This window comes from Dermochelys coriacea, chromosome 4, assembly GCF_009764565.3.
Source record: "Dermochelys coriacea isolate rDerCor1 chromosome 4, rDerCor1.pri.v4, whole genome shotgun sequence".
In the NCBI taxonomy this organism is placed as follows: Eukaryota; Metazoa; Chordata; order Testudines; family Dermochelyidae; genus Dermochelys; species Dermochelys coriacea.
The window spans coordinates 69973985-69989637 of NC_050071.1; the positions used below are offsets into that span (position 1 = coordinate 69973985).

Consider the following 15653-nt stretch of genomic DNA (forward strand, 5'->3'; position numbering starts at 1 on the left):
GTCAAGCCTGCCCTTAAAAACTGCAAAGGAAGGAGATTCCACCACCTCTCTAGGTAACGCATTCCAGTGCTTCACCACACTCCTAGTGAAAAAGTTTTTCCTAATATCCAACCTAAACCTCCCCCCACTGCAACTTGAGACCATTAGTCCTTGTTCTGTCATCTGCTACCACTGAGAACAGTCTAGATCCATCCTCTTTGGAACCCCCTTTCAGGTAGTTGAAAGCAGATATCAAATCCCCCCTCATTCTGCTCTTCTGCAGCCTACATAATCCCAGTTCCCTCAGCCTCTCCTCATAAGTCATGTGTTCCAGTCCCCTAAGCATTTTTGTTGCCCTCTGCTGGATGCTTTCCAATTTTTCCACATTCTTCTTGTAGTGTGGGTCCCAAAACTGGACACAGTACTCCAGATGAGGCCTCACCAATGTTGAATAGAGGGGAACAATCATGTCCCTCAATCTGCTGGCAAAGCCCCTACTTATACAGCCCATAATGCCATTAGCCTTCTAGGCAGCAGAGTACACTGTTGACTCATATCCAGCTTCTTGTCCACTGTAACCCCAGGTCCTTTTCTGCAGAACTGCTGCCTAGCCATTCAGTCCCTAGTCTGTAGCAGTGCATGGGATTCTTCCAGCCTAAATGCACAACTTGTTGAACCTCATCAGATGTATTTTGGCTCAATCCTCTAATTTGTCTAGATCCCTCTGTATCCTATCCCTACCCTCCAATGTATCCATCACTCCTCCCAGTTTAGTGTGATCTGCAAATTTTCTGAGGGTGCAGTCAACGCCATCCTCCAGATCATTAAGCATTTCTCTGGAATCAGAAGTGACATTTTGAACTTTGCATTTCACAGCATGCAATGGAATTGTTTTCAAGTCCTTTAAGAAAAAGGCAGTTGGATGACCAAGCAAGCTGAGCTCCTTTTCCTTGTATAATGAGGCTTTGGCACATATGGATAAAAATGGTTGATGAACCATAGCTCAAGTGGAATATTAGCTTTGAATATGGAGGTTTATTTTATAACAAATAAACATTTTTATATTTTATACCTTAAGAAAAATAACTATAAACAACTCAGATATGGACAACATGTCCCTTGCAAATTCTTTCATGTGTTGAGTTGGCATAATTAGCTATCACTCTTTATTTCTGCTAATTTTAATGTGATGATAATAACAAATATTAGCAACAGCAAACAAACATTTTGCACTTATATAATCCCAGGAGCTCAAAAGACTTTAAAAGAATTAAGCAAGCCTCAGAACATCCATCACTTTCCCAATCACTGAAACACAGTACTGCACCTATATAAAACACACAACAGCAACACTATAGTGGAAGGCAGGAAATGAAGAGTATGTCAAACAATTAGTTAGACAGAATTTAATTACCTATACTGAAATCTCGCTAGAGAAGAAGCACCATGCAATTTTTAAAGAGATCAGGGTAAGACTGGTTTTACATCTCTTCTGAAAGAAAATCAGTGAAATGCAGTGCACTGGTCCATTACCAACTCAGAACACTGCTCAACCACCAACACCACTTTCTGCAACACATAGGTCTACTATTAGAATACTGGTCTGACTCAGGCTGCCCTGCTTATAAGATCTGGCATGATCATAGCACAAAATAACATGATTGTAATTCATGTAAATGACATAATAGCTTTTATGTTTCAAAAATGAGCCAGTGGAAAGAGGAGCAATTAACCTTGCTTAAAATAAAAACCCACAGAAACTATTTAACTTTGATAAACAAACATGTTCATATTAAAAATAAATTACATACTGACAATATAAAATATAGTACAAGTAAAAATAATGTTGCAGCCATCTCAGGAATGGAAACTGAAACATGACAGTGTTTTGTTAGCTTATTTAACACGTAACATAACTACAGAACAATAATGCTGATTCAGATACTTACCATAGAATCCATACCTCTGCTTATTTAGTCTCAATAGAATGACTGACACACATTTACAAAGCCTTTAATGAAACATAAGAGTGCCAAAGCCCCCTTCATGTACATAATTAAGGCAATTATAACCATTATAATTGAATCCAACACCATTTTAATGGTCTGAACCATATTTATGCTTCCAGTTTTATAATCCACACATCCTAAATTCCTAACAAAAGGGGGCTCTTATGACTTACCTAAACTAGTTTAGTATATGGAATCTTCATCTGGCCTACCAGTGCCTAACAAGCTACCCTTTCATAACAATTTAGTGGTATGGGGTCCACTTTTGAAATTGCTTCACTGATTATCTAATACCCTAGGATTAACATTATTGATATCAAAATACACAACATTAAAAAGCATTAACTATTTTCTTTCAACACAGCAATTTCTCTAATGTTCCCTCTTGCTCTGACGCCACACACACACACACACACACACACACACACACACACACCCCACACACTTATATATGGATCCAATAACAAAAGAAAATTCATGTAGGAATATATTTTTTTCTCCTCAAAGAAAATGTTGATCACGGGATCTTTCGCTTTGAAACAAGAAGAATACATACACAATATATATAGAACATCAGCAGGCTAATCAGAACTTTCACAGTAAGCAAATTCATATAATTGTCCTATGCATGCATTTTTCTTTATAAACAGCAAGTCAGTAATCTTTAGCTAGTAAGGAAGCAGCTTTACATGTTAATATCCTAAACAACACCCCAGATATCTTGAGTTTTTATGTAATGTGAATTTAAAAAGTGACTGCATCTGACCTGAAAAGTCAGAATTCTCAAAAAAGTTGGTGAATATTTTGGAAAACTATCCATTTAGACAGTATATTGGAGTGGTCTTATCAAAAGTATTTCCGTATATGTGTGGTGATCACACTGCTAATACAATAGATACCATTATGCTGGATGTTGGGCAGTTCCCAAGAATAGATCTTTGATTTATGGCCAGTCAGACATCTTGCCTGCCTTCCATTCAGATTAAATGAGAGAAAAGTTAAATGCCCCATTATTTAGTAATAGCTGAAACAACAGAAGCCAACAACCAAATCACAGACCAGCATGGCAAGACTGGAGTAGAAGCTAAGCCATATGGCCTGAATGGCCATAGGTCCCCTGAGGTCTGAATGCACACCCACTGGCTGAGTATTGTTTGGTGGAGCTGTGTGTATCTGTGAGTCAGAAGCAGCCAGAGAAGAGAGCAGAAAGTCAACAAGAGAAGCACGCGTAACCTGGCCCTTAGAGAAAGGGAGAGTGAGAGTGTGTTTTTTGGCCAAAATGTTAGTTGGAAGGAGGTTTGGAACTGTGAGCAAAGAAACTGCCTCCTCTTGTTTCATTCCCACTGTGTTGAGGGAAACAGGACTTAGTGTACCTTCTTTATAAATAATCAGGATTCCATCATGATACCAAATTGTGTCATCAATTTCTCCTCCCAAGAAAAACAATCTGCAAGACCCTGAATACTGGCTAACAGCTAAGACTAAAAAGGCTTATGATTTTAGACTATAAAATTGATAAAAGGAGAAAAGAAACATACAGAATGTCAAAGAGCTTTGTACAAAAATTTACATGCAAAATATTCTCATTCTTTTAAAATGATTTCTTCATAAAAATGGCTTTTTAAGTTAAGCCTCAACTCCCACAAGTACTTATTGTGCATCCCACCATCCCTATAAAATTCACTTGATCTTGTCAACATTACAATGGTCCTCTTTCCACAGACAAACTATTATTGAATGAGTTTTGGAAGATACAATATGGGGCACAAACTGGTTTTTCACAAATATCTGGTACAAATATCTTTTATTTCAACTGTTTTTTCCCTCTGATATATATTACTGTGCATATTAGAATCTGTTTCCCTACCCCCATCATCCATCTACTCTAGTTCTCAATGTTAGTCATCTACACAGTACAGGATTTACAGGAATTTTGCATTCATGTCTATGTTTCAGAGGAGTAAAAGTCAATTGTCATTGCTCATCACATTATCTGCTCTTTTGTATCTCTGATTTTCCCTTCACTCCCTAAATGGCATAAATGTAACTAGAATGTTTGGTGTCATTGTTTTACTTTATATGAAGGATGCTTGTTTTCTACAAGACAGAAATTTTACTGCCATTTCCTGTCCCTCGCACTCTTCCCCCCACCCCCAAAGTGAGGAAATCAGGACATTTTCCATTATTATTATTATTTTTTATCAATAGGTCATTTTTCAACAAATTTTTTTTGACCAACTCTTGTTCTTATAAGTCTTTCTTAATATGGTAGATTTTATATGTCAGAGATCTGAAATTTCATCCACATAAAGCCACAGTACCCATGCCTATGTGCAGGTGAAAGGCAATGGAGATGAGAATAGATTTTGGGAGGTGAAATCCACTCATAGGCTGGGCCTATGGTACAGAGCAGTGCTACAATTTCCCAGTCCTCCAGCCATGGCCCGTGTGTCACTCTTGTACTACGCGTGTGAAAGCGGGGTGCTGTTTGATTATGTAAATATGGCTCCCTTAGCTCACCTTCACTGATCAACTTTGTCTTAAGCTGCAGTATGCGAGGCTAGTACAGAGACACTTTTCTTCATGTGCAAGGGCTATGGAAGCCTCTCTATTAGAAGCCCTAACACGGAGCTTATGTAGTGTGATGGGTCTTTTGCTAGCATTCTGCATCTGGGTGAATTTACCCAAAGGATATCTGTGCAAAAACAAATATCCTTACTTCCGTGCTTTTCAAGATATGGTACAGAGCTGCTATATTTTTATTCTTCTTAGAAATCTAAATGAGATTCATACAGAAAGCTTTTGAACAGTGGGGGAATAAACAATAAAAATGTCTCCATTAAAGCTTCCACTATTCCACAAACACTGAAGTAAATGTCAATGTTTGGCAAGAATAGGAAATGGCATTCTTATATAAATACAATAAAATCTTATTGTATTATCAATTTCCCTTTATATCATATCACATTCCTACTGTAACACTGGTAGTCAGTTTTAAATGACAAATGAATATTACTGAGATTACTTCACTACTCTAGTAAAATGAATGTGAATATTATAAAAAATTGTAAAGCAATAATTTTTTAAATTTAACAATAGCAATCTATATTACAGAACTATCCTGCAGAAAATGGACTATGAAGCAGTTATATATATATATATAACTATATACTATATATATATATAAAACTATAACACTGAGGGAGAAAGAAGAGATTCTTTGTCAAAATTACAGTCCAATATCAAGGCATAAAAGTTTGAAATGAGGGCACAAACAAAAACTGCCACAAAAAGCCCACATTTTAAAACTTCAAAATTGTAAATGAGGGAATTAGTAAAGGCAAAAAATGTTTTGGTATATAAGTGAAGAATTGAAATAGAAATGTGATGTTGAACTTATTTAAAAGAAAATATTTTGCATAAATATGATACAAAGCAAAAATGTTAAAACTGACATTTACTGCTAAATTAATTTTCACTGGAAACAGAATTAGAATAATAATAATAAATTGCATTTCTAGAACTCTTTTCACTGTATCATCTCATAGTACTTTATCAGCCTTAATGGACTAAGCTTCATCATATCTGTGCAGACAGTGAAACTGAGTCACAGGCAGCACAAGGGTCTGATCCTTTTCCCACTGAAATCAACACCAAAACGTCCACTGACTTCAGGTACAGGATCAGGCTTTAAGGGAGCTAAGCAAGCCTATGGCACAGACAGGAAAAGAAATCCAGTCTAACTCCCAGTTCTGTGCATCCACAAGACCATCTACTTCAGATGCTGCTTGGCGTTTAATTTCAGAGTAACTGCTTTACGGCTTTCAGTCAATATTGTATTGTATGAGACATCTTATAGTAATGAACTAAAAGCCTGAAATGCAGATAGAAAGAACAATGTAATAAAAAATTGACCAAAACAAGGGCTGATTCAGCTAATAGCGTGTGAAAGATTTCCAATAAGCAAACCTGACTTAATGCTGCAACTTTTGAAAATTCCCACTCATTTATTGAGCCTCTTCTCCTAAGAAAGAGGACATCTGAAATGGCAACAGTTTCTCCATGCTGAAAATAAGCACACCTCTCAAAGGCTTTTGTTGCCAATTTAATACAACTTTTTTGGGGGGAAAGTATTATTTTCTATAATTGATTTATCAGTAATACAACAACACTTATGACATTCTTATTTTGTGAAACATATTCAGAACTCATGTTAATTCATATGAGTAGATTTATGAATATAAAACCAAGACACATCATAACGTGAGAGCCTGCTTACTGTAGGGGCTCATTTTTCTGGATTTGAAGTCTTAATCTTGAATATAAAATAAAAATCTAAACATTTTTAGATGGGAATCTAGCCCATTTTCTTATATAAATGGCTTCATTTGGCCACCCCATAGCTAATCATTAACGTTATCAGGTCTGACTAGTCTAGTGTATATTTTGCATATGGATTTCGTTCCTGAAGTTAATTTTATAGAGAGAATAAAATGTACTGTTTTTCCTTGACAGGTAATAATGCAAAGTAGTGATTAAGAGGTTATTGCAAGTGTTACTCTCATCCCTCTAATTGTACATTTGTGATTTTGGAAAACTGTTTCACTTTCTCTTTCAATACAAACAGCAGAAAAAATGGTTTATTTGGTATCCACACCTGTATGATGTGGCAGGGTTTTAACTCATATAATAAGAAGATAGTGCCATGTGTATAAAAACATAACGAGGCTTTCTGGGAATGCTGCTATGCAATTTGTTTAAAAAAAACTCATTACTTATATTTGTTTTTTAAGTAGCAATGTATACAGAACACAATAGGACCCACTTTGCTGTTAATCTAACTGTATTTGTGTTCACATCAAGTTTTCCCATCTCTTGTAACCTACATAACCTAAAATAATGGTGCTCCTGGAACTTATTTGCTAAAACTGTGATTAATAGAATGACAATATTCAGCACATTATGGTATCACCTTGCCAGGCTTCTTACATTCATATGCTTAATGCCCCTCAATGCTTACAACAGATTAAGGCATTTTCAGTATGGCACTTTACCTTTTGGCTTCACATTGGCAGAAAAGTACTCTTAAAAAAAATCATGCTGGTGGTAGTAGTTGTCCAGGCTACATATGAATTCCTCCTTCGATGACAAATTAATGAAGACTCCTTTTTCACAGGAAGCCTCTTACAATACAAACTTTAATTGACCTCTTACCAACAATCTTAATAGGGAGTTATTGAAAACATTCCTAAGAGTGAACACTTCTTTCTTGGTGGCTAGTGAATGTAGGAACTCTATTCATTATTCATAAGGACATGGTTGGTCCATAAGAGAAGCACAACGTATATTCACCCATCCAGAGCCAATTCAGTCAGGTAAGTCTGCCATCCCCAGCCATTGTAAATGTAGTTAATAGGGCAAGTCTCAGACTTCTGTAGTCTCGCCTGACACTCAAAATCTCAGGATCTGGCGTCAGTGCCAGATTCAGTATGGATCTCATTACAGAGGTGGGAATCCTATGTACATCCCATCTACATGCCCCTCCAGACTCAGTGGAATGAATGCAGCTACATCTGATACTAAGTTTCCTGGCTTGGATGGAAACATCTATCCATGATCAAAATATTTGGTCCAGACAGGAAAGAAAACACACCAGCCAATTACAGCTTTGCACAGTAACTGACTTTTCTACATCTAATATTAATTTATTCAGGCAGTGAGGCTTCAGTCACTCATATACACAAGACAGGGATGAAGCAGAAGCAAATGTCTGCCTTATAAGGGAGTGTCACTAGATTAAATGGGTAGAAAAGCACTTGGAGTTAACCAGAGTCAGTCACCTCCACTCAGAGTGGCTCAACTTTCAGTATTTCCCCCAGAGGGAGAATAAGCTTCTCTCTACAAGATTTCACATGCCACAGCCTCTGCCTACTTCTAACCATCCTCAGAGATTTCTTCAAATGTTGTTTGGTTACTGAGTACTGCCATCTTGCACCAGTGTTCCTACCCTCCTGTCATTTAGAGTTCCCTTGCCTCAAGTCTAGATTTCTGCAGAGTGTCTATCACTCCAGAAGTTTACTTCATGTCAATATTATAAGCTTTTGACCAATAATTTTGTCCTGCTATGGAAGGTGGTTATAAACAGGGATACTAAAAATCCGTTTGCCACAGAAAAATATAGAAAAAACACAGAATTTGCACTTTTACAGATGATCTTACTTTTTCCATTTTGTGAAAAAATAAGAACATGCACAAAGGTGGGGCTCTGGCGGTCAGTTTAAAAATAGTAAATATTTCAATAAAACAGTGTGTTCAACTGATACCTATATATATTGTTGTTACAGAAACTAAAGTTCAGTGTTTCATTTTAATCATGGAAAAATGTGGATTTTTCCTTTTTTTTTTTAAATCAGAGAATTCTGTTTTTTGTTTTTAACCACAGAAAACTAGGATCCCTCATTATAAATATGGAGATATTCTGTAAAGGAAGTCCAACTAAAAAAATCTTCACAGCATGAGTCACCTGAGAGGGGGATCAACCTATATTACAGACTGAGGTAAAGACTCTTAAGAAATCCAATGTAATTACAACCTCAAAGCTCTTTACAACTCTTGTTCCTGTCCTTACTGCATTACCTCCACCCCAGTCAAAATACCAATGGCCAACATCAACTGCTCAGTTCTCCATTTAAAGGTAGCGTATATTTATGTATCTATCTATTGTGTACACACACACACAATTTTAAATATACACACACACACACACAAGCAAATGTATTTTAAATTGCACATAATTAATTGTTTCCCTCATCATTTAGATACTGTGTGCTTTCATAGATTGTAAGCTTCTTGTCCTATGTTTGTACAGCTAATAGGGATCCCCCTCTGCATCGTAGCTATAAAATAAAAGTATCAGTAAATAAATAATAAGCACAAATTTGCTTTTCCTTGCCCACATTTCCCCCTCTCATGCCCTGCATTTATACTGTTTAGTTATTATAATTTGCTTAGGGCCATGACAGCTGCCCTTGATATTCCTTTTTGTGAATGAATTGAAGCATTTAACAAACCCAGCCCAACACCTCCTCCATCTTGTGCTTGTAAGCTGGTATCAGAGAGGTGTTGATCCTAGGTTCTATACTCTATCCAACTCACAAAAGGAAAATTAATCCATTTTCGTACTTTTGAAATATATTAATGTATTTATTTTATTTCCACCTTCCTTCAAACCAGATGTGATTTAGTCAAGTATGTACCCTTATAATCAAATCCAGTCAGACCATCTCCTAATTTCAGAAACTTCCTGGTACATTATTTTTTGCTTAGGAGCTGTGTCTCTGTCACTTACATATTTGGTTTCCTTTTTTAGCTTTTATCCAGATAGCAATAATTGTCAATTTGTAGCTCAAAAATACATTAAAAATACAGCTCACTTCACTTTAAGTTTTCAATATTCTTTTTCAGTTCTGCATATTATCAACTATCCACATATAACATTTTGTAGAAAATGACAAGGAGACCACACTTAATTGTAGAGGTTAATGTGGCATAAGGCTAGAGAGTGGGTCTCACACATTTTCAGAGGTAATTCCCTATAATTAGACCTGTCACATTGGTTGAACCATCACCAAAGTACAGAGACATGGTTTCTATAATCTTTAAAATATCTTTTTACCTCCTTTTCAAGTATGCTAAAAGAAAGAACTATAAAATGATACAGAAGGATTTGGATAGAACTTTGCAATGAAGGGATCTGCAAAGGGGAGAAGAGATCTGACACCCTGACTTTCAACCCTTCCCCCCCGGCAAAATCCAAACAAACACAAAAAAACCCTCAACAATGAAGATCTGACAAAAAGTCAGGAGTAAGGCCCCACAGCTTCATCTGTTCAGTACTCCTGACAGCCTAACAAGTCAGCTAGGCTATCTGACAAACTGCCCGGCCTGATTGGCTGAAGAAGCTAGCAGGCTTGTTCCTAAGCCCAGCAGCAGCAGCAGCTCATTGGCCGCTCAATGAACAGGCCCCCGGACTCTCTGCCTCCCAGTCCTCATCTCTCTCCAAGCCTTGCTCTGGCTTTGCACCTTTATTGCTCCAGCCTAGACTCCATCTTGTACCCAGCCTTGCTCCTGCCTCAGAACCAGCCCTCCTCCTGCCTTCCCTGATTCCTGGTAATCTGGTTCTGACCCCTGGCTAAGATTCCTGGCACCGACTCTGTCGCAACCCTTAGCTCTGGTATTTGGACTCACAGCACTAGGTCTGACAACCTGTCCAACCTAGTTCCCCAACACAAGATGAGTCAAGGTATTACAAGAGTGTGGATAGGCTGGGAATTGTCCAATCATAATAGTATAGACTGGCTTAGTGTTGAGGCTAGACAAGGACCTTATAAATGCCTACATATGCTTAAAGGCCAAAAAACCCCAAAAACTAAATAAGCTTTGTAAATAGGCAAAATCTATTTTAGCATTCCAAATTTTGGAGGAATTAAGAAACCAATGGGCTTGATCCTTTATCTCTGAAGTAAATGAAAGTTTTGCCATTGACCTTAATAGGTGCAGATTTGGACCCACAGTGAACATGGTGCAATGAAAGGAAATAGTCAAATTCATAAGTATAGAAGGGTATGTCTGCACTAGAAATGTAAGTCAACCTACATTAGGTCGACTAACTGAAGTATTGCATGTCCACACTACCCTTCTTGGGTCAGTGGTGTGTGTCCTCACCAGAAGCACTTCCACCAACCTAAGAAGGGCAGTATGGGGAACTGAGAGCCTGGTCCCTGGGCACCCAGCTGTCTCACAGGCTCCAGGAGCCAGAAACCTGCCTTGTCTATTTCTTGGCTCACCAAGCTGAGAAATTGACAAGGCTGCCCAGCTCCCAGTGGGGAGATTGGGATTGCCAGGGCTTCTTGACCTGGCTCCCAGCTGGGTATCTGGTCCATTTTCTCTCTGGCTCCCAGCCAGGAATATGGTCCAGCAGCCCAGCTCTCCAGAGGAGCAGGGAGCAGTAGGCTCCTGCTGTGAAATTTACAAGACAGTCAGTGGCTTATATAAGGGATGCAGTGTCTACAAAGACACTGCATTGCCCTAACTACATTGACATATACTTTACATCTCTCATGGAGGTGGAGTTATGAGGTCGCTGTAGTAGGGCACTTACATCGACGGGGGAAAGGCTGTAGTGAAGACACTGACATAATTAGGTCAACGTAAGCTGCCTTTTGTCAACCTAACTTTGTAATGTAGTCCACTCTGAAGAAGTCTGGGCAACATAATTAAGTTGCAACAGACTACAGTCTCAGTGACTAGAAAAATGCACCTAACAACGGATTGTCAATGTGAGTTAACATGGTACTATTCACAGACTGGAGAGTACAAATGAATCTGTACTGGACAAAGAAAAGAGAAGGGATTCAAACAGTCACATACTGCCATTTAAGACTCATGTGGAAAAACTAGGGCAGCAGCAGAGAGAGAAAAAAGAAAGCAAAATGGGTTAGACGGTAGGAAGGATTTTTACAAATATATAATGTCAAATTATTCTAGTTCTACAGAACACATTTTTATCTGAATTAAATTCTTATACACAGTTACATGAAATCTATTAAAGAGACACAGAAGGCTTTAATACAATAGCATTTTCATCATCTTCTCTACGATTCCACTAATAACTTGCTTAATTTCCCCTGAAGAAAATTCTGCTGTTTATACTTTAAACTCAATTTGGCTGAACAGGAACATGAATTAAATGAAGTCAAAGTAGCTAGTTGCCACAAACTGCATACTACATCACTAAATTAGCGTGCAAGCACATATAGTTTGGTGAATTATGTAACATTAACTTTCAGATACTGTTAAACTTATTTTTTATTCATGCCAAAAAAGTTGCTTGGATTCATTTCTTAAACAAACTATTTGGTAGTCCAGCTATCTACAATGTGATTATATTTCTCATATTTATATTCTTAAGGATACATCCTCTATTCTTTTGAAAATTGCTGAAGCATGACAAAACACTCCCAACCATTTCAACATGATCCCTAGATGACTCTTTGTTGATCAAAGCACAGATGAGCATTGTTAGTCAACCCCCCTCAATGTTCTCTAACACACACAGTGTACTACTGTTGGAGCGTTGTGCACTTTTAATGTAAATGACAGCTGAAATACTAGCAATGATACTCAACCTACTTTCACATTTTTCACGTCTCCTGGCCTTTGGCACTGAAAAGAAATGACATTCACATTTTTATGTACTGCTGAACTGCAGCTGTAAGAAAACCTTGTACTCTGTCCTCACAATCTGGCAGGACAGGATTAGTTTAAATTCTCACTGCCTTTTCCCTCTATTCAACTGAACATAAATGATCTTTATCCCCTGACAGGGTAAGTCTTTAGGAACAATTCATTCCTAAGAGTGCTAATTAAAAAACAGTTCCATCTTGTTGAAGCTGCTAACTTGTACCTATAATTTATTTTCAGTATTTAGATAATTTTAGTATTAATAGTAGGCTGTGATTGAAAAATTCACTCATCTAGGACAAGTAGGAATTTAGATCAGATGAATGGGCTGGAAAGGAGGCAGGGAGCAGAGGGCTGATTGCTACTGTTACTTTATTTTAGGCATAGTGCTGGAAATAAAAGTGATAGGGGTGCTGCTGTTTGGTTCAATAGCTCTCAGCAACCCCACTGTACAAATTTTTCTAGCATCCCTGATTGTAGGGAAGATGGGGGCCAGGGGCAGAGCTACCACATGCAGAGGTGAAAATGGCCTTCCAGAGTGAAATCTCTCAATTGATTCTCCACTTCATACCTACTGCTGGGCAAGCAGGAGGCAGGTAGCCAGGCAGGATCATCTCTTTTCCACCCATGGGGGAGTCTCTGGTCTATACTCAGAAATAGCCCTACATCAGCAATTGGTTACCAGTGATTGGTATCGCTGAACCATGCAGGGACTTGCACCAATTAAGCTAAATGAGGTTTACCCCTGCTTCAGTGGTTTTCATCTGAGCTACCAGGGTGAGTAGATGTTGTCTATTTTTTTCAAGCCCTGATAACAGGTACCAAAGCGCAACTAAAAATTAATGTAATTAAAAAACCCTGATGCCTTATTGTAGTGCAGCAGTTTATCCTAGAGACAGTATTTATATAATACTTCGTGATTTTATTGCAGAAAAAAGGAGTGGCATAAGTGATTTTTAGGAGAGTTTTGTAATTGGTTGTGTGTGCGTGTACATGTATCTGTGTTCATTGTGGTTACTTAAACTCATTGCTTAAAATTAACTAATTCAATCTATTTTTTTTAAATCATAAGAAAAATGTTCTTAATCAGTAGCTAATGTTTACAATGGCGGTAAGAATTCTCTACACAATAATTTAAAATAGCCCATGAAAGTTAATAAATTAGCTTCAGAAAGTACTGATATAATAATACACACCAAGACCAAAAATGCTATTTGTTTTTTCTTTATAATGTTGCCAGAGAAAAATATCTTCAAAAGACCAGTATTCATATATTCCAGCGAGGAAAAATGGCATTTATATACAAAGAAGTTCTTTAAATGCAGAGCAAAGACAGACAAAGTCCCAGGCTCTAGCTGTGCTGCATTTGACACACTTAGGAGGTGTATGCACAAAGGTGAATTTAAACAACCTTTGTGCACCCTCCCAACTCTGAGGTCATCCATCTAGCAGCCACTAGAGCAAACTCCTGCTGTTATATAATTTACACCAGTTTCATACATCCACAATGGGCTGTTCCAGCACTCAGGAATCAGTAGAATCTACAAGGAGTTGGTCACAAATCTTTTTTACCAACTGTGTGAGGGGCTGAGAAGCACCACAAAGCAACCAAATGCTCTGCTGACCCAAATTTCACAAAAATACTGTGCACCTGGTTCACAAAGCCATCAGTGTCTTCTCATTCAGTTCTCACATACAAGCTCACCTCTTCCATATGTCCTCTAGTTGTGAATACGTAACAATACAATTGCTGCTACTTATTACTTAACGATAATTTTTTAAAATTAAGTTACTTCCCACCCTGGATTCTTTAGTGCATCTTTGTCTTCTTGACCTTTAGAGTGAAAGCAGTTTGAAACAAGGACTGTTTTTTTTCCTGTGTGTTTTGAGCATGTTGTGTTCAACAAAAATACAAATGTCAACAATGGTTTTACACTACAGTTAGCATTGAAAAATATTGTCTTCTACTCTAGCTGTTATTTCAAAAACCCACTCTAAGAAAAAAAACCTCATTTTTCTTTAGAATAATCACCATTTAGTGATCGCTGTGCTCTTCCATGAATTAAATCATATTCCTCTCTAAAAATTGCCTTTACTTACCTCTCTGACCATTTCTGCCTATAATAGTGGGGTTATCTGAAGAGCAAGGGCAACGTCCTTCACACTTCACAGAAATCTGTTTTCCTGAGACACATGCTTGATATTCTAGTTTGCACTGTAATAAGAGAATGATGAGAATTAATGTAAACATATTTTATAAATAAATTCCAGTTCATTGAATATTTTGAAGAAGCTTTTGTTAATCATTCATCACTTCTTGTTCTTTGTGGTTATAAATGCTAGAAAAATAACTGTATAGTATATATGGTCTTTGCACTTTACAGTTTGAATTAAAGATGGAACCAAGCTGTAATGTTCTGTCCTCTAATTTCAGGTGGCAGTTGTTTTAGGCTCATCTCTATTAATAATGCATTTGTTTAATTACATAGATTCAGTGATATGTACACACTCCACCTTCATGTACAACACTGATGCTGTGAAGACACTAAATATGGGCCAGGCTGTGAATCAGTGAAATATAGCTATACAGGAGAGTAAAGGGAAATAAGCCCCTTCCTCCTTTGTGCAGCCATATTAGGGCTCCCTAAATCATAGTTCCAGGCAAGGAAGACTAGATTAAGAGTGCCACTATATTGTAAAAATGGTGCCTGTCCAGATTTTCTGTTATTTGTCTTACATCCTGCAACATCCAGTCACAGGTATGACAAATCCCTACGTTATGTCAAGGTTCTGAAGATATAGTAAACTATTGATATCAACTCAGTAGATTCATTTAAAGTTCTGTAATGATAGTAGTCTTTTCTTCTGTTCTGCTTCATGGCATAGAGAATAATACATGTGGGTTCTCAGACTATATTGATTCTACCTGTTCTGTATATGTTAATGATCAATAAGATAGCAAGGACAGCAACAGGAATCTATTTATAGTGTTTAACAATTCATACATTTCTATTATTAACACAATAACCTACTCAAAATAAAGCCAGTTTGTCATAGACAACACAATTTAATGTATTCCACATAGTGACAGTTTCAATTGGGCTCTATCTTCTATGATATAAAACTAAGCTGAAGGTTGCTTAGTTTTGATTTGTACACAATGTGTGTAAAACATGCACAGGAATTATGGACATTCTGACATTAACAATATTGAAACAAAAACCAGAAATATAATTTCAAAAAAATGAAAGTAACATGGACAATACATACAGGTGGATACAAATAAAATTATGATCATTATTGTTCTAATCAAAAAGTTAAACTCTTCTATATAGCTAGAAAAAATAGGGCCACATTGATCCCATGAACCTCTTCAAACATGAAAAGTTCTTGATTTTGGCCTGTAGGACCATCTGTAGGATA

At 37.3% G+C, this 15653-nt stretch overlaps 1 protein-coding gene across 12 annotated transcripts in view; it reads right to left on the minus strand.

The window, feature by feature from the left end:
* The window catches only part of SPOCK3 (SPARC (osteonectin), cwcv and kazal like domains proteoglycan 3), a 404141-nt gene that overhangs the window by 74327 nt on the left and 314161 nt on the right, over nt 1-15653 (minus strand). For 7 of the 12 annotated variants that reach the window (XM_038400866.2, XM_043513322.1, XM_038400864.1 and 4 more), the window contains one exon: nt 14331-14445. In XM_038400866.2, the coding sequence (XP_038256794.1) occupies nt 14331-14445 (115 nt within the window). Of the gene's footprint in view, nt 1-12179; nt 12213-14330; nt 14446-15653 lie in introns of all 12 variants that reach the window. The other 5 variants (XM_043513321.1, XM_043513319.1, XM_043513320.1 and 2 more) reach the window with 1 other exon arrangement.